We start from the raw sequence: 27,568 nt of genomic DNA on the forward strand, positions 1-27,568 counted from the left end.
ATATCTACATAGTATTTTTTATTAATTTTTTGATCTAAATGATCATTTAGTTATTATATTTCTTTTTGTGAATATTTTATATAAAAATACATTTCTTTTATTTTCGACATGAATATATATATATATATATATATATATTATAAATACATTAGTTTGTTCATAACTTAAGAAAAAAATTCAATCAATGGTTCATCACGAAGACATTCTTTCAGAACTACTTAGATTTTTTTTTCAATCTTAATTCAAATTACAGCTGGCATACCAAATTTACGCATCTTAAAACTTGGTAAAAGCTAAAGCTGCCTTCCATCTTTGGGTTGAACAGATGGAGCAAAAAGACAGACAGAAAAATAAAACACATAAAACATTAATAAATAAAAACAACGAAAAAGGATAAAAATTAAATTTATATAAAAATGAAATAGAAGGAAAACTGAAAATTCTCGTTTAGAAAGCACAGTAGCTAGACTCATAGATGAAGTTCTTTAGCCTCTCAGATATCCTAGCAGCTCCGTTCGCAGATTTCTGGTCCTGAACAATGCATTCAGACTCAGCTATTGGAAAAATTATTACATGTTTTCATCATTATTATTTTATATATCAGATATGATTTATGGTTTGAGAATATAGCAATTCATAACAATCTCCCCAGTTTCATATATGGAAAGTAAAGATGAAAATTTAGCTCACCTGGCAGTGTATTGAATGGAAAACTGCATCTTCGATAACATTATAACTAGCGTTAACAATATCTACTCCTTCTTCATGAAGAACACGAATGGTTTCACTGAACATGAACTGAGAATCCAAACCAGTTATTAGAACAACCACTAAGGCTGAACCCATTTGTTGGATCTCAATCCGTGGAGATTTAAACCCTACTTTCTCTCCTCCTCCATTCATTCTCACACTTGGCCTTTCTATTCCTAGTAGCATGTTCTTCTTCTTCTCCATTTTCTCCATATTCATCTGTAATTTCTTTATGTAGTTTGTTGCTTCTTCTAGCTGATCCGGCAGTGAAACCGCCTACAACAGATTCAGAAAAAAAGAGTAAGATCTATGGAAATAGAAAACGATTGATAATAGAGTTTTTTAAATGTACAAAGATAGGACTTGTGAAACTAACACTGTGGTTGAATAAAATGTATGTAAGAACAACTAAGAGAAGGAGTGGAGTGAAAGAGGGGGAAAAAACCTTTGATCTTTTCTGATGAGGCACAAGTGAGTTGAGTTTGTGGAAGAGAGTCTTCATTTGATTTCTTCTGTTCCTCTCAATGAATTTTCTATCAACTCGGGGTGGACTAGGGTTGTTCTCCATATCAGTGTTATTCGTGCAACCAGATTGGTGTGGTGATTCAACTTCAGCAGCTGAGAATTCTCATTCCCATGAAAAAAGAGAACGCTTCTCATATAATGGTGTCAATTTTGTTGGAATCGTTAATGTCTTTTTGAAAAGCAAGATAATATTATTAGATTCTACTGATCAAAGTTCAGAGATTGGGATGGAGGTGACGACTCTTTGTGGTGGACCCAGCTAGCTTTCGCTATGTCTTAAGTTTCACTGTTTCTTTTCCTTAATAATGAAATTTTGTTTCTTCAAGACTTGCATTTTTTTGTCACAAAAACACGATTGGATCATGGGACACGTTGGTCCCTACCTAAAGAAATTCATCACACGGTGAACCACATTTTGCTTCTATCAAATTAAACTCGGATATATTTATGTATGTGTATACACTACATGCTTGATTCTTTGTACAATATGTTAAATGGTTTAGTGAGCTTACTTGTAAGTAGATTTGTTTTCGGAAGTAAAACTCTAAATTTAGGTTGACTTTAGAGTAGAAAATGATGGATCTTTACACTTCCCTCCAAGTGTGCATAAAATATGAGTCAAACACATATAAAATTCACATTATCGATAAATTTTCTTATTTTTTTAAGGAGTTAAAGTTACATTCGAAGTTCAAACAAAAAGATACGTGACGATTCATATTTTATAATATTTTTTACCTTTCTCATTTTTCTCTTTTCTCTTTGAAAGAAAATAATGTAATAATCTCTTCTATAAGTTAATTAACATTTCATTAGTATTCGATCTCTATAATATTTAAAAGACTTGTGAGTAAGCATGACAAAATATTTTGTACCCATGATATATATGGTAAAAATGTAAAGAATACTAAATCAATATATTTAATGAATATTAAACTTGTGTGTAATGGGTAGGAGTACTTAATTACCTTGATGAGACATGTAAGGATGAATTCAGATTATTTTATTAGTTTTTACGTGATGATTATATGTTGTGTTTTCAAATTACACTATAGATACTAAATTTGATGATTTAAAATATATATTAAAAAAAAATTTAAACTGTCAATATAAGTGTCTTTTTAATACTAACATAAGATAACACCAAAAATTCAGTAAAAATTTGGACTCAAGTAAAGATATTATGGTATCCAACAAATACATATTATCCACTAATTATTATAGTGAATTTTATTTAAGTCTTTTTAATTAAAATGATTAAAAAAATATTAATGAAAAAGATACTAATTATGAAATAATCATTTAAAATTTGGCGCAACTCGTTTAAATTTGTTCTTTTAGTAGCGGGAAAAAATTCAATTTAATGGATTTTTGTTCCGATTCAATCCATTTAAGATCCATTTTATTAAAAATTTAATCCATTTAAATTTATTTTATTGGATCTGAACTTTAATATGATTTATATTTTATATATTCTATGAATTGGATATCCATTCTCAAAATTCAGATTTCCAAATATGGATAATCCAAAAAAATCCAATCTAAGTTTGATCATATTTGGCGGAGTCGGCCCTATACGAAATTTGGTTGTATTCGGCCGAATTAATTAATCGAGTCGACCTTTGATGAAATTTGAACGTATATGACTGAGTCAGCTGTGACCAACCAATTCAGTCGAGTTAATCCCAACTGAAATTTGGCCTAGTAGGCCCTGACCAAAATTTAGCCATATTCAACCAAGTCGATTTTGGTCAAAATTTGGTTGTATTAGATTAAGTTGGCCCTGACCGAATCTAGTCAAATAGATCCCAACCAAAATTTTGCCGAGTCGGTCCTGACACAAAATTTGGGCATATTCAACCATGTTGCCCCCGACCAAAATTTGGTATTATCACTGGTGCAGAATCGTATTTTTACATCGCCTTATAGGCCTCGGTTATTGCGGAACCGAAGCTTATAAGGACGCGATGACATTTTTGAAATTTTTCGAACTCTTTTGCCTCGGGTCTCAATCCAACCGAAGCCTATAAGGGCTTTTATGCTTCGGTTATCACTCAACCGAGGCCTATAACATCTCAGAGTTCTCCAAATTTTCAAAATTGCCATCGACAGCAGAGGCTTTGGCCTCGGGTGGAATAGGACCGAGGCCTATTCCACTTTATGCCTCGATTATTAATTGAACCGAGGTCATATCCCTTATTTAGGGTTCCAAATTCGCGAATCCAACACTGTTCATATTCATCCCAAACTCGAAGCTGTTGTCCTTCTCTGCGCGAACTCCACCACACTCCATCGCACCATTGCGCCACCGTCCACCACAACCACCACTGTTCTCCGACGAAGGTTGTTACTGCTCTGTGCCACTTTGTTGCGACGTTGTGGCTATACGTCAACGGTGCAGGAAGGTGGGTTCGTTCCAGCAAGTTCGTGTTCGTGGCAGAGAAGAATGAGGTCCTACGCAGTTCAGGGGTTGTTGCCACAATGGTCTGATGCGGTTGCTCCGATGAAGGTTCGAAGGTGCTGCTGTGGAGGAACTCTGGTTCGTTCCAGTGCCTCACTCGTGCTTTGGGGTTTCATGTTGGTGGCAGATGACTCGCGTTCTTTTGTTAGGCGCGATCTGGATTGCTTTTCCGTTGAAGATGGAGGCAGCGTAGTGATCTCTCACGATTAGGGTTTCGAACGGTGGTGAGGTTTGTTGCGGTGGAGTTCGTGGCGAAATGGTGGTGAGGTTCGTTTGCGGCGAACGGTGGTGAGGTTCGCTACGGTGAATCTCTAAAAATTTAGAGACTCTATGGCCTCGGTTTCTAGGATAATCGAAGCATAAACGTGGATCTATGGCTTCGGGTCACACCCGAGGCCAAAAAGCTTCACCTTTTGGCCTCGCTCCAATATGCTTCAGTTCGGGAACCGGTGCAGAACATAAAAAACAACCGCTGCCAAAAGCCCTTCCTGCACTGGTGTATGCGGCCAAAATTTACCAAGTTAGGCTTGACTGAAATTCAGACATATTCGACCGAGTCGGCCTCGACAAAAATTCGTTCAAATTTGGATGAGTCGACCGTTGCCAAAGTTCAGCCGAATTCGACCAAGTCAGCCATAACCAAATTCTGCCAAAATTCTAGTGAAATTTGTCATTTATTGGACTTATTGTTCTGCCTATTATAAGACTATCCATTAATGTCTGACCTCACGTTCGAGATATGTATATTTCGACACAAGAGGATGTGTTGAAAATCTCATATCAACTAGAGAAATGTAAATTTATATAATATAAGTGGGTGAAAACTTCACCTTACATATAATTTTTTGTAAGGCTGAGTTACATTTAAAATATATTTCTTAACAATATTAACAATAGATATATACAATATTATATATATATATATATATATATATATATATATATATATATATATATATATATATTCATGAGAATTAGTTTTAAGATTGAATGTAAAAGAGAGGTGATGAATGCTGAGATGGTTAACCCCGTAACATTAGCTAGAATGCATAATTTGGCATATGAAATACAAGTTTCACATTTGTCGTGATAAGTGCATGAAGGGTTACGAAAGTAGAGTCTTCATGAACAACTTGAATTCAAATTAGAGGACTTTTTTAGTTGCAAAAATGTGTATAGATTGACGGTCGTGACTAGATGAGGGAAACACGAGGTGAATTTTTTGATACTTTAAATGGGCCACGTTGTGATTTTTTTTATGAGATTATGTGGTTGGAGGGGAAGTATCATTTGTTAGTTGGGAGAGGGGAAAAAAAGTTGTGGTGGTTAGATGCTAACCCTCTGCAAGAGAACACGCATTACGCCAAAACCAATAATTCAAATATCTTGAAATCAATATTACTAGGATGACTTAAATAATTTTTTTTATATATATCTCGCGTCAATAGAATATAAATGAGCGTAAATATTACTTTATAAGTTAATTTAAAATCTATTATAATTAGTGACGGATCTTGGTCAAAAAATTTAAAGAGACCAAAATAATATATTCAAAATTTATATATTTAATTATTATTATTAATATAACAAAAGTATATGTAATTTAGTATTGAAATTTTTGTATATTTTTTCTTAAAAAAATTATAAATTATAGTTTTGAAATTGTATTTGATATGAAACTCATTTTAAATTAGTTTTTCTAATTTCATCTCATATTTCCATATTTGAGCACGTTTTCTCATAATAAGTTCTAAATAATTAATATGAAACATTTTGTCTATAATTCAAAAGAATTAATATGAAACTTCTCACTTATAATTATTTGAATTTTAAAAAATGATTATCTAATTCAACAATTGAATTCCTATTATCGTGCTTAAAAATAGGTGCAGAAGTAAATTTGTATGATTTTTATCTTAAGGGTATCTTCCCTTTTATCGCTTTACAAAAAACGAATCTATTATTTTATTTTTCATCTATTTAAAAAAAATTAAGACTAAATTTCTATTTCTTTGTTAAAAAAAAAAAAAAAGAAGAGATGAAAGAGTAATAATTGAATACAATAAGTGAGAAACTTAAAATGGAATAGAAAAAATAAAATCTCAATAAATTTTATTTCTCTTTATTATGTTTATTTTTTTATTTATTAATATTAAATATTATATTTTATAAAAAATTAAATTAATTTTATTGTTTTAAAATTATTTTTAAAAAAATTAAAAAATCCTGGGGGTCATGGTCCCCTGCAGATCTTCTAAGGTCCGCTTCATAACGAGATTTGTTATTTATTAAATTTATTGTATTACTTGTTATCGGATTGCTATCCACCACTTATTAATATTTAGTTTCACGCTGATATGTATCTAGAGTTTGAAGATGCATATTAACTAAAAAAACTTTTATAATATATTATAAATGAATGCAAACACTAAATTAAAAACCAATTTTATAAATTTGATTTAATCTTAAAATCTATTTCTTAATAATCTTCGTTAATCTCTTTTACTCAAAGCATAATAATTTTCTATCAATCGCGTTGCAATAACTTTTGTCTTACGACATTCATTAACTTTAATCAATTTCCGAAAATAGATACATTGTTTCGGAGTAATTAAAGAAGGGTCAAAAAGCTGTCTTCAAACCATCATGGTATCTAGAAAAACCTAAAAACTTCGATGTGCAAATACATTTTAGTCAAATGCGTATTCAACGAACGAAGCGAGGAGGAACAAAAGGTTCTTTTTAATTGAAATTTTTAAATATTAAAAAAACTATTAATAAAAAAAATGATTCTATGATATTCATCAAAAGTTTTAAACATTAAAAAAATATGACGGTTAATTAAAATCATAAAAGGAAGTAGAAGACAACGGAATTTAGCAGTATTCAAATAAGATTTAAAAAAAAACGGATACTCTTATTTTTTAAATTTTATAAATTTAAATATGTATTTATATAAAAACAAAAATATTTATCATGAGAGACATGAAGTAAAATTCTAACTTTATCATAAAACATTGTCATTGTTATTTTTTAAACTTTCTAAAATGGATCTCATGAGTATGTATGCTAAACTAAAGAACGGTAAATTTTTTTCTATTTAAATTTTTGATGTTGGAAAATTATATTTGAATTTTAATTTTTTTTAAGTATTTAAAATTGTATTAGTCATGTTATATTTAATACAAACATTATATTTTAAATTCCATACGATTTTGTAAATTATATGTAGGCTTTGAAATTTGTTAAGTTTTCAAAATTCTTAATCATAATATATTTATTAAAATTTTAGTTTTGAGTGTAGAATATATATATTTTTATTTTTTTAATAATATTGATACATTTACTGATTTATTTTTCTGTTAAGGTTATGTTATTGTTTTGTTAAAGAATAGTATGCTCATATATATAGAGGAAAGCGCGTTGAGTTTTAAACTTTTTTTAAGGGTTTTTAGTTAAATTGATTTGGATTTTTTTAAAATAATAAAATTGTGTAATTAAAATTTTATTAATTTATCATATTAACATATAATTTTTGAAAATCCAGATTCGTTGAACTTTTAAATTATTAGTTTTTTAATTCACAAAATATTAGCAGCTTGTAAATTTAATTAATTTGTTATAATACGAATTTAATTTAAAAATATTAAAGTTCTTTGGTGTGATGCTTCTTTTCACACTAACTTCTAAATTCTCAATTGAAACATCTCACTGCTGTCTCTACGGTTTATTCCCAAAGAATCTCAAACTTTGAATTCTTAAATAATATATTTAGAAAATAAATCATTTATCTTTGTAATTTTTTGTTAAAAATTTTACAACAATAAAATATTGATTCGAAAAATCATATCAAAGTTTGTTTTCCCATAAAAAATAAAATCAAAACAAATTATGCTTTCGCGACATATAGTGTGCTGATTCAATTCAATGATAGAATAATTTACAATTCAAAAACATGACTTAAAATAACAAATTTTGTTAATTGACACATTTAAATAATAAAATTTAATTCTATAATTGAAACCGAAGAGACCAGATTCATCTCTGTTGAGAAAAATAATGGTTCAGTCAACAAATTTGAATATATTGTATAAATTGAATTTTCGTCTGATCTCAATATTATTTCAGATTCTACAAATATTTCATATAAAATTAGCATATATGATTTAAATGAAGAGCTCCATCACATAATGCGGAAATAAAAGAGTTAAATTAACTTCAAACTTCTCATATCTACTTATAATTTCAGTACGAATTTGGCTAATTAATATAGTAAATAAATTATAAAATTTCAATAATAAAATAATTTATTAGAAAGTAGGTTAGGGATATCTTATAAATTAACAGATATTGAATTCATAATATTTTGTATTTCTGGGTTGAGTTCTAACTTTAAATAGATCAACTAACATTAACTTTTAATCAGTCTTACAGTCGATGACGTCATGGGTATGACATCATCTTTATACGTCATTTTTTATCCAAGGAAATAAATTTCAGAGTTTAAAATTAACAAATATACAAATTACAAAATTCTTCTAACCTTAACAGTTATTATTTTTACCTTTCATTTTTTAAAGCACGTTGCATATCTAATTCTTTCAATAAGGGTCGTTTCTTTTTAAGTCACTGAATCCTTTTTATATATATAATCATGACATTGGTCCTATTACTTTAAAAAAGATGTTTAGATATTTTATTGAAATAAAAATAAAAATTGTTAAATAAGGGTTAGGTACATGTATATTGGACAAAAAATGAAGTATAGAGAAGGAAAATTTGAGAGAAAAAAATTAGAACAATAAAACATAGAAGATGTACGGTTTGAATAAATAAAATAAAAACAGTGATTTTTTTTTAATTTTTTTGAAGAATAAAAAGAAAATTAAAATAAATAGATAAAGTTGTATAATATCTATACAAATAAAAAAATAGTACAGCCTGTTTCTCGTTGGTTAAGACCGAAATCACGGTGTGGCGTAAAACCAAATCAACTAATAAATTTTAGTTATTTAAATTACTTTAACTCAAATATAAGTAATGAAGGAAAATAAAAAAAATTCTAAATATAAATTTTAGATAATATCTACATTCTCCAACTTTTTAATGTCTGTTTCTTAATTTTATCTTTTAAATAAAAATTCTTTTAAATTAAAATAATCATTTTATTAATTTTATATTTTAAACGATAGTTTATTTAAATTTAACTGTTTCTATAAGTTTAACTGTTTTTTTAAATTAAACATTTTTTAATTGAAAATTATATACAAAATAAATAAAAACTGTTTAATAAAATTTATTTATATTTATTTTTTAATAATAATAATATAATAAGATTGAGTATTTGTTTTTCACCAATTGGATAATTATCAAATAAGTAATTGTCGATGACATCAATCCAACTTATTCTATTAAACAATTCAATAATCACTAATTATTTCAATTCACAATTAAGAAAATATTCAAAATACACACACAGATATAGAGTCGTGAAAGTAGGTCAAAATCCGTAAGTCAATCCAACTCACCACGTGTTTGGATTGGGTTTGGTTGAAAAAATTTACAAATTTCAGTACAGATCAATTTTTGACCCCGTCTACCAAGAATCCGGTTCACCCGGGTTGAACACGTGGTGAGCCGGGTTAACCTATCAACCCGCATGGTGACACACATTATGTTGGACTTTCCAATATTTGGCTGTTTTTTTAACCAAACACATTGGTGGGTTGACAGATAGAAACTTAGCTTCAGCTAATAAAAGTATAATTATTGAAAAAAGTATAATTAGTCTGTTGGAAAAATTATTGCATTCAATAAAAGATTGGGTAAGTCACAAGAATGTTTCGATCTTACATAATAATTTGTATTTTTATTTATTTATTTTTGTCTATATCGGAGTTTAACATATTTTGGATTATATTGAGATTGTATTCAAGTTTATTTAAATTTTAATCCGAAATATAATTTTAGACTTAAAAAAAAAATTATATTTTTTTAATTAAGTGGGCTAGTGAGCCAACTGGTTTAATCCACAAACCCGTGGTGGGCCGGGCCAGATTCAAATTTTTTTACCTTATTAATAAGTTAGCCGGATTAGGTTGGTCTATTAAATGACCAATCCATGATGGACAGGGTTAGACCGGGTCAGACGACCCATTTTAACATCTCTATGCATATATATGCAATTAAATCAGAACCATAAATATCAAATTTATTTAAATAATACAAGTAAATAATGAAAATTTATTTTTTACATATAAATCTGAGTAGTAATCCCAAATTATCTAGGCCCAATCCACTAACATAATGCTTCCTACAAACTCATTTCACCAATAAATGGATTATAAAAAAAAATCAAAATTCAATCAATTCCTCAGCTCCTCAGCTTTTCACATTTAACTATGCAAGTCACACATCATTTATAACCAAATTAAATCATTAGATTTTAGGGCCAAACATGTGTAACTCGAAATGAATATTCCAAACTTCATTAATTATATCAATTTACATAATTTATTCTTTATTCAATTTAATCAAATTCATTTTCAAAATGTTATAATTTCATTTTCTTAGGTGTACCCTCCAAAACACAGACATATACATACCTAAAAAGTTCAAAACAAATACTTACTCGTTTATTAGAAAGTACATCATTATTATTTTTTTAGTAGTTTTTTAAGATAAATCTAGTACCTTCACACTTCTTTTACAATATTTGAAGAACTAAAAGCGAAGCAAGCTTCTTTTAGCTCCTAAAAGAAAAAAAATAAAACTGTTTTTGAGTTCTTTGTTCATATTTATTATTTCTTACGCTTTCACTTTTTCTTTTCCCACTCCTTTTTATTAAAAATTAACTTTTGGAAAAACATGTTTGTGCAAACTTGATTTTAGTATATCTTCATTTTCTACACGGGAAGCTGTAAAAAAAGTTGACAGAAATTAAGAATGTGTACATTTGTTGGATTGTGAAGAATGTAACACTTATGACTTAATAATGGTTGAAATGTGTCTTTAATCCTCTAATATTCTTAAAATTTAATTTTACCATCTTTAGTTTTTTTGTCAGTTTTTTAAATTTCAAATGTATTAAAGTGGTTAAAAAAATGTTTATTATGTGTATAAAAACCAAAAACAGAGTTAACATAATTAAATGATATGAAATAAATTAATTTCTTGGTATTACATATTAACAAGTGTGTAAAAGAATTATCCGGCCCATGGAGAGAATGCTTAGTATACACGGGCCCAATCCGAGCCCAGATCCAAACCAATAATAATATTATAGATCTAACTTACCTTCATCTCTTCTTCCTCTATCTCTCTCACGATCTTTTAATCCGTAGGATTGAATTAGAAGGATGCAAAACTACTATTCATTTCATTCAGTAAAAAAATGTCATCAATTTCTTTCAAATGCATTCAATGTTCTATTATTTGAATAACTTATACATACACATAAAACAGAAAGCAAATTAAAATAAAATTTATATAGCTTAAAATCAACCTTCTGAAACTAAATCTCTTCTATCTTCTTGATAAACATTTACAAGGTTAACAATACTCCACACTCCTTCCTTAAAAAAAGTCCAAATAATGAAATTTTATAGTTGAAATTTTCCAATAAAGAGCCTGAATCATGCTCCCTTTACAAGGTTTATCTTTCAAGTGTTAATCTTATTTGTTTGGTTCTCAATTTCAGAATTTTGCACGACCAAAAGAATCCTACACTTTTTTTACCTATGGTAAAAACATCCACACAAGAATTATGAACAATCATAAGAAGGAAGGGGGTGTTGATTTCTTGGTATGAAGTCTCTAGATTGACACACGAAGCAAGAGCTTCATAAGTTGTGTAAGCACAGGTAAAAACAGAAAAAAAAAATAAAAAGCTTTCACCTTTATGTGCAAGCCTAAAAATCAATTTACTATCACATGAATGTCATAAGGTGGGTGACTACAATCAGAGAGAACTTCAAAAACAAACCTTTCATTTTTTAATTACAACGGACCTGGTGTAGAATAAAAGCCAGGACACTTGAAAGATTCATGTGAACTTGGGTTTAGGCACAGGGCCACTATTCTGATGCACAGGGCCAAGCTTTTGAATCCAATGAAGAAGCCCTTTTTTATTATCCCAACAAGGGTTTGGCAGCAGAGTCAGGGTTCCATCACGTGCAAGTGAAGACTCAAATTGCTCTAATATCTTCACAATCTGCCAGAACTCAGGTCTCTTATCTGGTTGCAAGCTCCAACACTGTTCAACCAAAGCTCGCATAGCAGGTGGACAATCTGATGGAATCACTGGCCTTGAATTCTGAAGAAACACAACACAACCCCACATAACACAAATATTAGGCAACAAGAAGCAGATGTTGATTACAAAGCTTATGACTTGAATTACAAAGGAGTGATACCTTGTTTACAACGGCAAAAGCAGCTTGTATTGGATTCATATCCTCATATGGAATAGTTCCAGTCAACATCTCTGATAAGATAAGCCCAAAACTGTAGACATCAACCTTTCTGCCATAGGATTTACGTTTGATCATCTCGGGTGCCATCCAACGGTAGGTGCCAGGGTCATCAGCCAGTAAGTCACACGAGGCTTCTTCGCATGCAATGCCAAAATCAGCAATTTTAAGGCGACAACCTTCGCCGATGAGGATATTCTCTGGCTTAAGGTCTCGATGAATCACACCTTGAGAATGTATATATTCCATACCACGAGCAATATCAAGGGCAAAAGTTAAAAGCTTTTGTAGAGAAATAGTTTGGTGCTCCAACTTATGCAGATATGCCCTCAAGGAACCTTCCGAAAGATATTCTGTGATTATACAATAAACAGGTGGCTTTCTGCACGCTGCTGAGAACTGTTGTCACATCAAAACACACCAGATTAGCATCCTCGTAAATACTCCCAACATCATAGATCAACGCAATTATACCAAAATAACCGAGAAAAGATGAATATAAAGTAGTAGTATGTATGCATACTTAAAAAACTTTACATTTCAACATGATAATAAGAGCAGAACAACAGATACACTAACCTTACTCAAAAGGCATTGAAGACAGCATCAGGACTATGCATTTATACTTTGTAAATAGCATATACAAAATAAGAAACAAAATGTCATCACCTTTATAACATTTTGATGGTGAAGACGAGACAAGAGGGTAACTTCTCTAACGAACTGTTTTTCTAATCGAGAAGCCAAATCTCCAGTTTCATCGTCTTCGGGTTCCATAATGAGTTTAACTGCAACCGATTCATCCTTATATACACCATGGTAAAGTCGGCTATGTGCCCCATGAGCAAACTTTAGGCCAAAAAACAGCTGAGACATGTCAATGTTCCACTCTTCGGCTGTTTCGACAGCAGTAATCTTGCTTCCACCATTATCCAAAAACTTGGTCCATGCTGCATCCTTGCTGTGCTTTGACTTCACCTTCTTACTTGGACCACGGGAAGGAAACTTTGAACTTGATTCCTTAGTCTCCGGAGAATCCTTGTTCAATTCCTTCCCCGTAATCCTATTATCTCTCTGAGGATTCGGTGTGGAGAACCTCTTCTGATCATGTCTAGCTTCCCTGAAGGCCTCAGAAAGAGAAGTCTCAGGCAATGGTGACGAAGATCTCTGCTTGGTCGTTATGGGGTGCCTCTGAACCTCTGAGGCGGGGTCTGATTTTTCCTCTGACTGAATGCTGATAGGAACATGACCTAATCTAGATGGATCCAAACGATGGCACACTGTGTGTGAAAACTTTGTTCTCCTAATCCAAGAATTACTATCTTCGCCCATCTTATCCTCAACTTTTTCTTTCTACAAAAATCCTTTTTATTAAGATCTTGTACTTACAAAACTGAAACTCCTCCACCCCTACCTGAGAAATCTCAAAACTTGGTTGAGACCCTTCGACCAGAATGAGGGGAGGGATGACCAAAAACCCGATCTTTACATTTGAAAGCAAAAGGGTAGGATTGGTTCCATTAAAAGGTGAAGATAGAGGCAAAACAACATATTATTCAACAAAAGATCATGAGCATCCATAGACTCAACATCCAAGCACCGCCTTCTAGCCAAAACCCACCTTCCGTAAAAGCCTGAAAGAAATCCACACAAATTCTCAACAAATTAATCCATCAAACAAAAAGGTAAAAAAATGATCACAGAAACCATGAAATACACAGAAATTAAAAGAAAATAACTCATTTGTGTGATAATGAAGAAACGGCCTTGATTACCTCCCTAACGGCCACAGAGGGTAGGCTAATCCGTAAAAGAATCATAGCGATATGAAACTAATAGCAGAGAAGGGTAAACCAGATTTAAGAAAAAGAAAAAGAAGAAAAGATTAAGCAAAAGAAACATATAGAAAAGTAAAAAAGCATGCATTACCTAAAGGGCTTTCACCGAGGTGCGAAGATGGAATAGCTGCTAAGGCAGAAATGGAGTTTCTCTTTGCCTTTTTACGTTTGCAAGGATAGAGAGAAATGATGCACCTAATACCATTTTTTTTTCGTAAGGAAAGACAGAGACAGGTGGAGACTGCAGAGGATATCTTTCTTTCTCTCTTTCTTTTTTTCGTTACATTTTTAATTTTAGAAATTAGCAGTGTAATATTTAGTAGGGTCATACAAGGATCTTGTCATACGTTACGTAAGATACCCGGAGAAAATAGACCATAAATTTCATTTCAAGGTTGTATTGTAGTGTTGTGTCTGTCGGTTCTACAATTTCAATACCTCATTCAGCTCCTCCTTGTCACCGTCATCACCACCAATGAAGAATTATGACATCATATATCTTTTTTATAATTATCTTGTTTTTTACATAAAAACCATTTCACCAACTCATGTTATTCTTATACTATAATACGATGAAAAATTGTTATTTGTTATAACTGTGGTTTATGAGAATTGGATTTGAATAGATGTGGTTGAAGATGTGAGTGAATAGTGATGCATGTGTCTAGAGACATAGTGTGATGGGTTAGGTTATAGTGGGGGTGGTGGGGTGTGGGGACCACAGGAGAAAGTCAGAGAAGACTGAGAGGGACATAATTTTGTTTGTTCTGTTTTGGTTTTGGAATGAATGATAATGAATGATGGAGAAGAGAGAGAGAGAAAAAAAAATGGTTGAAATGTGGTGAGTGGAGGAATACAAGTGTCGCTGTTAAGGGAATTGGTACGGATGCGTGGTTACGTGTAAGCTTTTCTTATTTATTTTTAGCAACACTTCGCAGTTACTGTTGCTAAATTCACACTCCAATCTACTTTTTTTTTAGTATAAGGTTTTAAGGTACGGTTCGCACGGATGCCTAAGACTGCATCTGCATTGTGTATCCCTTCAGTTTCAAACTCCAACCAAAAATAAAAACTCATAAATTCTCTGTTTGATTTCAGTTTAGGAAATACACATCCACAGGCTCGACTCATTAAATCCATGTATCAATAAGTTGCTGTGAGTGGAATAACTAGATTCAACAACTTATATGTTACCATAACAGATTCATTAAAAACAGTATAAAGAAATTTGTTATTAACTAAATTCATGAAAAGTTATCAAATTTGAAATGCTAATCAATTGTTTAAACGAGAAAAATATCAAGTTATATAAATTACAATGATTATCTACAATGTAAATATTTTTAGGAAGATATTTTAATATATATAATAGTTTTTTATTTAATAAAAACGCCTCTTTTCGTTTTTTTTTACATATTGAATTTTAATATTTTTTTAAATGTCAATATATAAAAATACCTCATATATATTGTAATATAAACTGATTATTGTAAATCTAAAATCAATGAAGATCATATTTGTTTTTTTTTTTCCTAAATTTCATTTCTCAGACCATAAAAAGAAATAACAAAGAAGTCCATCCTTAGTTTGGTTGATACAAATTGCAAAAGAAAAAAACTCTGTAGTGGGCCTAACATACAAAAACCAACGCAAATTTGGGATAGTTTCTTGCTGCAGCCCCAAAAACATTTGTATTCCAAGATGTACAATCTAGAATACTTTTTTTTTTTTTGTATTCGATGAAAATCATGTCTGATTAAATTTTTATCGATTTCGTTTAGGTCATAAAAAATAATAAAGAAGTTCATCTCTGTTTTGTTGGTGCAATTTGTAAAAATATAATCTGTAGTTGGGCCTTTCATACAAAACCCACCGAAATTTGGGGCAGCTTCTTCCTGCAGGCTCACAAATTAATGTATTCTGAAATGTATAATTTAGAATATAATTTTTTGTATTTTAGATTATATATTTTACAATACGTTTGGATTTTGAAATATGTAATTTAGATTATAATTATTTTTTACTTTGAAATAAAAAAATTATCTTTTAAATTGTACATTTTAAAATATAAAATGAATAATATATTTAAAATTGTATAATTTGAAATTCAAAATGTTAGGGAAGTGCAGACTGAAACTATGGTAGTGCAGAAAGAAGTTACTGAGGGTGATATTGATTGAACCTTGAGCACAAATAAACAGATAAATATTTTGGACTGCTATAAAAAACTGAATAGGTTGGACTTGGTCCACGAGCTATAGTGGGGTTTTTATTTCTTAACAGGAAATATTTGGTCCTTTACTCTTATTAAAAAAAAAATTATGAAACAATGAGTTTTTCCTTAGAGAATTCAGACTTTCTTTTGATCCCAAAAACTTTATTCTTTTTTTAAAACCCAATTGGTCTTAATGCCTTCCGAATTATTATTTTTGAAATTATTCGATTAAAGGAAAATTTAGATTTTTCAAAAATTGTTGTTCCAAAATTTTAATGTCTATTAAACTCAAGCATACTATAAAAATATAATTAAATAATTATTAAATCGAGGGAAAAAAATAATTAATCATTATCATCGTTATCTTGAATACATTTATAAAAAAAATCAATGATATATAAAATAACTTTTATTATTAATAAAATATTATAATTAATTTGTGAACTAAAATTTAAATTAATATATGACATCAGCTGGAAATTTTTAACTAATTATTATTATTGACTCTAAGTTAGTTTTTAATTTAAAATTAGAGATTAATTTAGAATCAAATAAATAACAAAAATTTAAATATGTTAAAAAGACCAATTTATATTATTATTTGCAAATTAATTATAATTTTTTATTAATAATAAATAACTAACGGCTAGTTTATAAAATAGTGTGTAATATAATAAGTAAAATAATTATTTTTTAATTTTATTGTTATTTAATTATTTTTTTAGTGATATTTTTTGTTTTACAGACGAGCTGAGTAACGAAAATGTTTTTCCATAAATTACTTTTTTTATATAATAATGTTTACCGAATTTCTAAAAATGAAAATAATAAAAGGAATGGTAGTAGTTATGTGCATGCTTACAAACGGTCTTCTGTATAATTTTTCTTTTCTATCTTTGAAAATTGAGTTATTTCAATATTTACATTTCCTGTTTACTTTAACTTTCAGATAGTTTTATTTTTCTTACTTATGTTTTACTTTACCTTAACATTTGATGTTAGTCTTATTTGTTATTACTTTATTCGTAAATACGTTTTTTTAACTTTTTTTTTAAATATCTTTTAAGAAAATTTAGTTTTTTTCTTAATGTTCGATTATTATTGTTTTTATATGAAATTTTTTATTCAATTTTCAACATATGTTATGAATTTTTTCTTCTATTTTTTAAATTATTTTTAAAAAATTTGAACTGAAAATTCATCAAACTAAATTGTTGCTTTAAAAAAATCATAATGTTTTATTTATTTATAGTTAAATTGATTTTTTTAGGTTATCAAAGTTTCATCCGAAGCACAATCAAATTAACAATAGTAGAGTTTTCCCATTGCACTTTTCATATCCAAAACAATAAAATTTATTCAGTGGAACTATTTCGAAAATAACACTCTAGAATTATACAAAGTCATCTTAAAAAAATTACTTTAGAACAAACTTTTATTATGAAATTTTTTCGATAATAAGAAATTTTATTAAAAAAAAATTTAGAATTTTTTTTTCTATAAATATTATTAAATTACTTTAGATGAATCATTTGAAAAACACTTAAAGATACTTTAGTCATTTAACATTTTTATTCGGAGCTGCGGGTCAAATTCTTCGCCCACCTATATCACTTAAGCAATTGTTTCCTGAACCCCATTAAATTTATTCATGCACCCTACATGATAAGGAAAATACTTAAATACTCTTCACACCTTCAATAATCTTATTTAAAAATTTGTTTAAAAATTTCTGTTTGTGAAAATTTCGGGATATGTTATTTCTGAAATTCTAAAAATCCTGTTTTAGAAAGCCTGTTCCGACATTAATAATCTGGAAGTCAAGTAAGATTGTTATTTTCAAAAATTGATGGGGTGTAGAAAAAAATTTTTGGTGTGCAGGAAGCAATTGCCTATCAGTTATCACTACTATGCTGAAAGACCAAAACACATTTCATGGGCCGTCATAGGAAGCTTCTGTATCTAACAAACAATCAATAATTTGGACAAATTTCAGATGTCCCCACCAAAAACATTCTCCACTTTTGTCTAGAAAGTGATTTTGTTGAGTAATCTGAATTTCAATATCGTAGGTTATATCATTACATTTGTTTATACTTAGGATGCTTTTAGGTTGCTACTTGGGAAAGAAAAGGAAAAAAAAAAAAGGATTACTAAGTCTGAAAGGGATTATTTTACTTAACTGCTACAATAAACTGCAATCATCTCTCTTTGTTTTTATGCAATCATTACAGATACTCTTATTACTTTATATGACTTGTACATAAACCAATTTAAAAAAGTTACTTTTGACACTTTTTCATAGAAAAAGTTGACAGTTTACATGTGAAAAACATAAAAAAGATGATGCAAGACAAATTGTTTTGTGTTGTGTTGAATATTGTTGGTGTATGATATATGAACTTCAAGAGTAGCTTTGAAATGCACACTCATTTCCACAATTTATTTCGATGTACATGTGTATTGTACATTTACCAATCACTCATTTATATTCACCAAGGAAAGGGTGCAAGAATCAACAACAAAATTAAACAAAAAGAAGAAGAAGAAGAAGAAATTATTAAACTAGTGTTCTCTCTCTTTACAAATTACACAACCTCAACAGCAGTGCAGTGCATATTAGGAAGTTTGTCTAGCAGATCAACAGTTAACAAAGATGCCTTTTGCTTTGGTTTTGGCATCGAAATTGGTATTCTCTGAGAATATCCCATTGAGAGTGAGGTTGTGGAAGTGTTCCTGTCACATGGACCTAACCATTTTGCTTGCATGTACCTATGCTTCCTCCATGGCCCCATGTGCATTTTCTTCTCCTTCATACACCTTTTCCCTGCCACACACAGAACCTTTATCAGGTTGCTCAATCTCTCCACCTTCCCCACAAACACCTCTGGTAGCTTCCCAACAAGTCTGTTATACTCTTCACTTCCCCTTGCTATCTCAAACTCTCCTCTGAAATTCAGCTCCACGATCACCCTCATCTCCCCCCTCTTTGTGTTCTCTACTACATCCAAAAAACTGTGTTCACCTGCACATAGTTTTCACATCTTTTAATAATCTTATATAATCAATTTCACAGACACAACGTATATCCACCAGTTCCAATTCAACCACTCTGGTGAATACTGTCAACAAATCATAGTTTATTTAGAATAATATTTTTACACAGACTAGTTACTATTTGACAGGGACATTGTCCGCGTGGATATATAATATAGTTTAGTAAGAGGATCTTATCTTAAGAACCACCATCGAAGATCGCTTTTCACTTGTTTAAGATAAAAAGCGCTAATTAGTTAATTGGAATTAATTTATTTACCTGATGGAATTTCTGGTGAGCTTCTCCATTTTGTTTTGCAGACAGCACTGTTATAGCCTGCTTTCTGAAGCCGCCCAGAAACTTCTCTCATCAAGCAGTTTCTGCAAGAGGTGAGAGGTATCTGTCTGCCGCATCCGCACACCGTTTCCACGCTTTGTATGTTCTGAAGCGCTTCTTTCGTCGCATTTCTTATCCCTGATTCCAAAGAACTCGTTCTGTACACATTCGCCTGCACAAAATTAAACCCACTAAGTCAAAAACGCCCAAAACAAAGCACGTTATAACATCAACGGATTTTATCGATCAAGATTTTCCTCTCTCAACATCTCAAAATTAACCTACATTTACTTAGTACAGTAGTAGCTGTAGGTGAAGTAACAAATTAACTTAATTTAAAGAAGGCACGGCTGTGTTGATTGAGAGATTAACCTACCTGCAAAATCTGGTGTTGGTTGTCCCAGAAGGTTCTGTTTTGTTCCACGGTGTCTGGTCGATCCTCATCTTCGTCGAACTCGATTTCGTTGGTGTTGTGACAGTCCTGGCTGCAGGCACTGTGAGCCAACAACGTTTCTCCATCGTGGAGAAATTCGAATTCAACATCAGGGACACAAGTGTCACGGTGGTCGTGGAGGTGGTGGCTGGGCAGAAACCTGGTGACCCTTGCGGTGGCCATGGAGAATCCACCCATGGTTATGAGATGTATGTGGCGTGTAGAGTGTGTATGAAGTTGTGTTATTTGACTTAGTTTTGGATGGTGGTTGTGAGAGGGGTTTTATACGAGGATCGGTGTTGAGGGTGGGACCCAGCTTGTCACTGGCCGCGGCGCACATGAATGTGATTAGGGTGGATTTTGGATGGTGAGGATTGGGTGATTTGGATCTAACGAATGACGTAGATGGGTTGGGTTGGGTTGATACAGCATGGATCCACGTCAGATCACTCAATAATTCCATTTTTCCAACCTATACCCTTTATCCTAATCATTCGGATATATACGAATATTCACTCATTCATTCTTCATTCTTCTTCTGCAATCTGCCATGGCATGCGTTTTTTTTAATTTTTTTTTATCAATCCACTCTAATTCTTGGGATATTCTTCCATATTCCTTTTGTATTCTCTCACACTAAACTTCATCTATTATCACTTCTCATTTGGATTTATTTTCCAAAAAATTATAACATTTTTCAACAACAATAATAGCACAGTATCAAATCAAATTACTATTATGTTATTGTATATTCCCAGGATTATTTTATTCTATCCACATGTTTCTTAATACTATAATAAATTCATTTTATCATGAAGCCATAATAGGCGTTTTAATTCATTTTATGTGTTATGTGTTTGCATGTTTTAATCCGAATACATGCTGAGAGTTTAATGGATTTTATACCGTATTAATGCGAAAAAACAAAAGTTTACGTTACCATATACACATTTATTGTTACGAATTCAATAAATTTATCATTACTAGGTTGTCACTAACTGACATCATTTACTAAATCTTTTCTTAGAAATGCTTTTGAAAGCTTAAATTAAATGATTGAATATTAAAATTATACTGACGTGTGAATATTTGTACACTTTTCTTATTTTTACGAATTTAGAGAATAACCAAATTAGATCATGTAGCTTATGTTAATAATTTACTTTACCTAGAAGTTGTTTTTCCTCCATTATTTATGTTTAACTTAATTAAAACTAACCAGTGGTCAAATAATTTATATTTTAGTGTATTTTGTAAAGTCCATTTTTTCTTTTAAAGTTTTGAGTCCAATTTCATTGAAAAGACTTAAAGTCAACTGACTTATTTGTTTTAGGGATTCTTTCGGCTACTCATTTGCTTTCATTATGTCTCCTCATCTAATAACAACTAACTTACTTTCTCCTATTTTTGAAAATTAAGTTGTGCTAAGGCAGTTGTGAAACTCTTCGTCCAACAAACAAAATTGTCTTTCCTCTATGTAAGTTGAGCTCAAACTTTCGTTTTTCTCCTTTTCCAGCTCTATTGTAGTGGTTTTGTCATGGGTTCTTCCTTAGAGCCTCATCTTCGTTTTGTGTTCGTGTTTTTTAGCCCTTCAGTGTGCTTCTGGAGCTGTGGTGCTCCTTCTGTTAGTGCTCTTTCCCCCCTCAAGTTCAACTCTCAATCAAGGTAAGAGAAGTTAGGATTTGTACATTTTTGAAATATCTTACCTGTTTTTGGTTCTATTTCTTGTTTAAAATGCTTGAATGATGCTTGTATATGTATGAGAATGAATTGTTTGTGGTTTGATTTTGGATTCTAGTTGTGCATGCAAGAGTAGGTGAGAAACTTGCTATTCTCGCCCAAACGAGCAACTGTCGTCTAAGCGAGCAACTCTCGCCTAAGCGAGAGTAGCAGAAAACCTCTGCCTTTTGCTCGAATTATCGCTCAAGTGAGGAGCTTCAGTTTTGAGCGAAGAGCACTCTCGTTCAAACGAGAAGGTCTCGCTTAAGCGAAAACTCGTAGAAAACTCACAATGCCACTATTCGAGCTCTCGCTCAGGTGAAAATGTCTAGCTTAAGCGAGAGAGAGCCTATATCACCTAAGCAGAAGCTTATAGCTTGAGCAAGACTGGTGCGTATATGTATTTTATTACTTGCTCTCTGCATGATTGACTGTTTTACCCCTTAAAGGTATGATAAATGATGTTATACATGTATGGTGTGATATTTGGAATTGTATTTCACATTTTGGGCACGAAATGATTATGTTTTGAGATAATTTGTGTACTGTATGAGCTTGATGTAATTCCATGAGTCTCTTGGGGAGACTTTGTGGTGGTGCTATTTGTAGTGTATGTAATTCAGTAAGGATTCGAGCAAGTTTGCATCCTAACACTCTAAAGAATCAATCCAACTCACGTAGAATAAACTGATTCAAGTGGTGAAGAGTAGTAGGAGGTCATAGTCTCTAGCAGGATAATGGCCTTAGATGATCATGGACTAACCTCGTACGTGGTAGGGTGAAACTCATTGACAATGACTCTGCAAAGCAGTAAAGGCCACCACAAGTACAAGAAACTAATGAATCCGATATGATTATATGTATCCGAATAATCAAGTTGTATGATCTTTGATTGTTTGCTATCATATGTTTCGTGTGCTTAGTGATTTGCTTGCTTATAAACTGTTTGCATATATGCATATCAATTTTTTTTATCTCTACCTTACACTTTCTCTCTATGTTTGTGTTCTATTTGGTTTTCCTTCTTGCGATAATCACCAATTATTTAGTCTAGGCTTTATTTTTATAGCTCTTTAAGCAACCTTTTGAAACTATTTTATTTTAAATTCATTGCTCGGTGAGCAATCTTTTTGGCCAAATTATTTCAGGTTTAAATTATGTTTATGACATTGTTTTGTGCCTATAGTACTTTTGTTTCAGTATATTTTGGACAACTGTAAAAAGGTTAATTTTGATATGTTTCTGTCATTGTTCTATTTTATTATAATTTTGTGATACTTTATTTATTAGAATTATTTATTAAATGGTATGTCACATATTACAAAAATTTTATATTACATTAACAAAAAACTTATAAACATAACTTATCAGAAAGTTTTGAGTTTTAAAACATATTAAATAATATGACATTTGATATATATATATATATATATATATATATATATATATATATATATATATATATATATATATATATATATATATATATATATATATATATCATAAATCTTTAGAGGTGATTAAAAAAAAACACAATACTAATAAGGTACAAGTCAAATTTATACAAGATTACAAATTTGATCATGGATATATGATTTTTTTAATTTATCCAAAGTCAAATATAGACTCACACTTAGATCTACAATAATTTTCCCTTCAAAGGTAAGTTCATTCCATATTTATATAGTTCATTCGACAAAACATTTTTAATCATGAGTATGGTAACAACCTTCTCATATCATCATTTTATCACAATTTCATGAAGATTTTCAATACAATGAACTCTCAAATATAAGATTATTCACTCATATTAAGTTGATTATCAAGACGAGCCACTGATACAACTGTCAACTCATGAAAATTTGAGGTAACCTCTAATAAAAATTTTTAAAATAAATAAGTTGATGAATTTCATTCTTTATAAAATGTTTTCTACATTCTTATCGAATACAAGACATAAATTCAAAAGATAATTATATATATATATATATATATATATATATATAAATAAATAATGCTTTAGAAATTTTAATGTTTAATTAAGGTTAATTTATTTTAGGGGTGAGAGTTATTTAAAATAAAAAGAAATACCATCCAGGATTAAAAGAAAATAAAAACCAAATTTGAAAAAAAATAAATGGGAGAAGGGCATGTATGAGGTTGCCAGTTCGGGATTATTAGTTTTAAATGCCTTCTCTAAACACAATTCGAAATGCTGAAAGGTTTTTAATGTGATTTTACATTTATGTAAATTGTGAGTTTTTTTTTTTCTTTTTATTTTACAACACATGCTCACTCTATGTCATTATTCGAACCAAAAGTGAGAATCATTTAAAAAATAATAATTGCCTTAAATTAAAGAAGAAAAACTAATAAAATGTTTAACTAAAAATGATACAAAGATCTAAAGAATGGAAAAGTGAAATTGTACGTGTACCTCTCATCTGAACCCAATCTTTGGATGGCGGGATCATCAGAAGATGGATTCAACGTTGCACAATCAGGAACGTCCATTGTAGATCTTATCCGATGCAACTATGGGTGGGGCCCATTGGGAAGAGCATCGTTCTTTAATAAAGCGAGTCAAATACGCGGCGTCTTGTGAATGGTTTTCAGATCCAGACACTGCAAAAACAAAAAGATTCGCAATTATTCTTTTCTTCACTTAATTATCGTTAACCATTAATGATTAATGATTAATGATTAATTGTGCGACAATCGAGACCCATCCAAGGCTGTGGTGGGACAAATTTCAGGGCATCTCTGTAATTCTGCGTCCAGTCTACAATTATTTTTATGCCCCACTACCCAGTTGTACAATAGTTAAAAGTACACAATTCGACAAATTTAACTAAATTTTTAAATCATATCTGAACAAGAAACAAAATTTAAAACACAATAATATACATGACACGAAAAAAGTTATTTAAATATTATGTTATATATATTATCACAGAAAATACCTATAGCTATATACACCAACATTAGCATATCATATTTCTTCTTAAATTTTGAGTTACTTGTGTTTTGGATCCTGTTGTAAGTAGGAGTACGAATTTTTTGATTATTGCATATGTGATTTGATAAAAAAAATGTGTTTTAATAAACATGTGAATTTAGTTGTTTAATTGGAAATTTTTATAAATAAATTAGGATAATTCTAATCTTTCTGAGGGTGCTTTTTCTAGAAAGAGTGCAGCATTTCAAATTAAGGCAAACAAATTTGGATAATCTGAGATTAGAAGTAAAAGTGTCTTCAATGGAATTAAACATTGTCATCATTGTTTGAATTATGATGCCTACATTGTCTGAAAATGAATGTTGAGATATTACTTAAAAAACTAAAAGTGTTTTTATAATTTTAAAAGAAAACAGGACCAATGAGTCTGTCATTGTTCTCATATCGAAATAAAATTTATATTTATGTCTGATTAATGTAATTTTTTTATTAAAATTAAGATAAACTCAAATAATATTTCAGAGATGATTATATTCTCATTCTTGATTGAATATTTGGCAGTTGAATTTTTTTAACGTTCGTGCTATAGTTTGAAATATGATTTTTCATTTAAATTAAAAGATGACGGGCTAAAGTTTAAAGGAAAATACTAATTTTTGTATGTAAATTTTCTGTATAATCTATTCAATGGAGTTAAATTTGTCAAAGTGGATTAGAAACAATGTTATAAGGGGAAAACCTACAGAATTTTACTTAAACATAATAATTTATCATTTGTTGAGAAAAACTCTTAAAAGAATTAAATTGTATTTGCTTACGCAGTTTAAATGATTTTATTACATATATGTTTAATTTTTGATAATTTAAATATGTTTTAAATACTAGGTTAATACTCAATATATAACTAAACTGGCAGTATTTATATTATCTAAGTGCATAACTGAATTTTTACGGTGATTTAGTGACTTGTACTAGTAATTATGTTATGAAATTTTGTATAAATTGAATTCGAAAAATATGAGAGATAATTATCTAAGTGTAATCATGCTAGATGAATTTGAGTATCATATATCATTAGAAAGATATTTAAATTTTACTAATTTTCGAGTTATGCATATAAAATATATTATAGTTGTGAAGCTTATAAAATTCTTACATTCATACTTGTTAAATTAGGTATCATATAAGTTCTCTTAATCTTTTTGTGAAGTATAATATATTTTTATTTTTGTGTTACGTGTTAATTACGAGTTTATATGTTTACAATGTCACCGAGCCGCGAGTTTGATTACAATTTATTAAATTAATAAACAATAAATAAAACAAAAAGTATGATTTATAAATAAATTTATAATTCTTTATTTTGATATATGTAATTGGATATATAAATAAGAAAATAATGTAATATATGCTGTGAGGATTATACATGGTATGGCAAGATATGAGGCTATAAATTCAGATATATTGTTTGGGATAACTATGAGAAGATTTATTGTTAGAAAAAAATCAAATTTTGTGTGTGTATAACTGCCACGTTACAGTGCTTGCCATAATGTAACGAGATGCAGCATCTTATTCCCTCTTTCCTACATACAAAAATAAATAAGACACACTTTTTTTTTTAGATTTGTTATTTTTTTTTTTTTTCATGTCATAGAATTTTAATTTTAAAAATAATCAACCAGTTTAAAATTAAGTAAAACTATTTTTTATTGACTTTTTTTTTGCTTAATATTAGTTTATTATCTCTCCGTTGTTTAATATTCGAAACTTACTAAACTTATTTGTTATTATAGATTTCAAGTCTAAATAATTTCAAAGGTTTTATATTTAAAAAAATTATATACTTGAGAAAATTTGAAAAATTTTATATCAGATTTGAAGAGTACTTTAGAGTGAAATTTTTATTTTTTAGCTTATAAATATTTGGTAAAATTTAACTAGTTTAATTTGCATTTTTTTTTAGTGAACAACCAGAACTCAAAAATTTAAACCAACTGCATTTAATTAATTTTACAAATAACAATTAACTCAAATGAATGTCAGGAACTCTATTATTTAAAATATTATATAATTTAAGGGAAAAATACCATCGATTTTTTAAATAATTTGTTTCAGAGAAGATGGTAGAAGTTTCCCTCTACTATCATTTTTTATTAGAAATGAAAAACATAACCTATACTAAGTAAAACTACGCAAGATCAAAGTTTAATATCATCATTATAAAAAATAGTATTGTGAAGTTCATTGTTAGATGACATAGATGTTAAAATGGATTAAAATCGCCGGCAAATCGGTCCATCACGGATTTAGAGTGAAATTTAAGGTGAAATTTGGTTTATTAACTCGCACGTAAAGAGTTACATAAGTGTTTTAAATTATGTTAAGTTTTAGATTATGTTAGATTGTTTTTTAGACAATACATTAATAATTTGTATTTTTTTGATTTTGATTTGTATTTGGGATTTAACATCTTTTTGGATTGCATCGAAGTTTATTTAGATTTTAATTAAAATTATAATTTAAGTTTTTTTGAGACGGAAGAAAAAAATTATATATTTTTTTAATTAAATGAATTAGTGAGTCAACCCATTTAACCCACCAATATGTCGTGGGTTGAACTAGATTTGATTTTTTTTACTCACTAATTGATGAGTCAGGTTATGTTGGCTCACTAAATGACCAACCTGTGATAGGTCCGATTGAACCCAGTCGGTTTACTTATTTTGACAACTCTATCCTATGATGAATGCTTTTAGGTGTTTATTTTTCTTATATTTTTTAAACATTTTACCACTTTTAATTTATTTATTTTTACAAATTT

At 29.8% G+C, this 27,568-nt stretch overlaps 3 protein-coding genes across 4 annotated transcripts; all 3 read right to left on the reverse strand.

Moving 5' to 3' along the window:
- Positions 1 to 191: 191 nt before the first annotated feature.
- Positions 192 to 1,506, reverse strand: LOC114186679 (basic helix-loop-helix (bHLH) DNA-binding superfamily protein). Its single transcript, XM_028074656.2, has 3 exons — positions 1,196 to 1,506; positions 691 to 1,026; positions 192 to 531 (listed from the first exon to the last, which is right to left on the reverse strand). Exons 1-3 carry the CDS (start codon positions 1,316 to 1,318, stop codon positions 448 to 450), a joined length of 543 nt encoding a protein of 180 aa, XP_027930457.1. The 5' UTR covers positions 1,319 to 1,506; the 3' UTR covers positions 192 to 447.
- Positions 1,507 to 11,514: 10,008 nt separating this feature from the next.
- On the reverse strand, positions 11,515 to 14,384 carry LOC114188031 (serine/threonine/tyrosine-protein kinase HT1-like). Of its 2 annotated transcripts, XM_028076516.2 has the most exons (5): positions 14,137 to 14,287; positions 13,983 to 14,039; positions 12,877 to 13,841; positions 12,151 to 12,606; positions 11,515 to 12,050 (listed from the first exon to the last, which is right to left on the reverse strand). In XM_028076516.2, the coding sequence occupies exons 3-5, from the start codon at positions 13,537 to 13,539 to the stop codon at positions 11,781 to 11,783; spliced, it is 1,389 nt and encodes a 462-aa protein (XP_027932317.2). In that variant the 5' UTR covers positions 13,540 to 13,841; positions 13,983 to 14,039; positions 14,137 to 14,287; the 3' UTR covers positions 11,515 to 11,780. The 2 variants fall into 2 exon arrangements, with proteins under 2 accessions (XP_027932317.2, XP_027932316.2); XM_028076515.2 differs by lacking the exon at positions 13,983 to 14,039 and having other exon boundaries at positions 14,137 to 14,384.
- Positions 14,385 to 18,671: 4,287 nt separating this feature from the next.
- On the reverse strand, positions 18,672 to 20,329 carry LOC114186827 (uncharacterized). Its single transcript, XM_028074866.2, has 3 exons — positions 20,010 to 20,329; positions 19,577 to 19,805; positions 18,672 to 19,285 (listed from the first exon to the last, which is right to left on the reverse strand). Exons 1-3 carry the CDS (start codon positions 20,262 to 20,264, stop codon positions 18,849 to 18,851), a joined length of 921 nt encoding a protein of 306 aa, XP_027930667.2. The 5' UTR covers positions 20,265 to 20,329; the 3' UTR covers positions 18,672 to 18,848.
- Positions 20,330 to 27,568: the final 7,239 nt, after the last annotated feature.

Source organism: Vigna unguiculata, chromosome 6 (genome assembly GCF_037176805.1).
Source record: "Vigna unguiculata cultivar grain cowpea cultivar isolate G323 ecotype 2 chromosome 6, ASM3717680v1, whole genome shotgun sequence".
Lineage (NCBI taxonomy): Eukaryota > Viridiplantae > Streptophyta > Magnoliopsida > Fabales > Fabaceae > Vigna > Vigna unguiculata.

What these genes read in the sequence shown, in the direction of transcription:
- LOC114186679 (XM_028074656.2), bottom strand. Translation starts at nt 1,318, where the DNA reads ATGGAGAACAACCCTAGTCCACCCCGAGTTGATAGAAAATTCATTGAG. An exon ending in CTCATCAGAAAAGATCAAAG is followed by an intron (nt 1,027 to 1,195) that starts GTTTTTTCCCCC and finishes AATCTGTTGTAG; the next exon opens with GCGGTTTCACTGCCGGATCA. An exon ending in TCCATTCAATACACTGCCAG is followed by an intron (nt 532 to 690) that starts GTGAGCTAAATT and finishes TGCATTGTTCAG; the next exon opens with GACCAGAAATCTGCGAACGG.
- LOC114188031 (XM_028076515.2), bottom strand. Translation starts at nt 13,539, where the DNA reads ATGGGCGAAGATAGTAATTCTTGGATTAGGAGAACAAAGTTTTCACAC. An exon ending in ACCATCAAAATGTTATAAAG is followed by an intron (nt 12,607 to 12,876) that starts GTGATGACATTT and finishes ATGTGACAACAG; the next exon opens with TTCTCAGCAGCGTGCAGAAA. An exon ending in CTTTTGCCGTTGTAAACAAG is followed by an intron (nt 12,051 to 12,150) that starts GTATCACTCCTT and finishes GTGTTTCTTCAG; the next exon opens with AATTCAAGGCCAGTGATTCC.
- LOC114186827 (XM_028074866.2), bottom strand. Translation starts at nt 20,264, where the DNA reads ATGGGTGGATTCTCCATGGCCACCGCAAGGGTCACCAGGTTTCTGCCC. An exon ending in ACCAACACCAGATTTTGCAG is followed by an intron (nt 19,806 to 20,009) that starts GTAGGTTAATCT and finishes AATTTTGTGCAG; the next exon opens with GCGAATGTGTACAGAACGAG. An exon ending in CTCACCAGAAATTCCATCAG is followed by an intron (nt 19,286 to 19,576) that starts GTAAATAAATTA and finishes AACTATGTGCAG; the next exon opens with GTGAACACAGTTTTTTGGAT.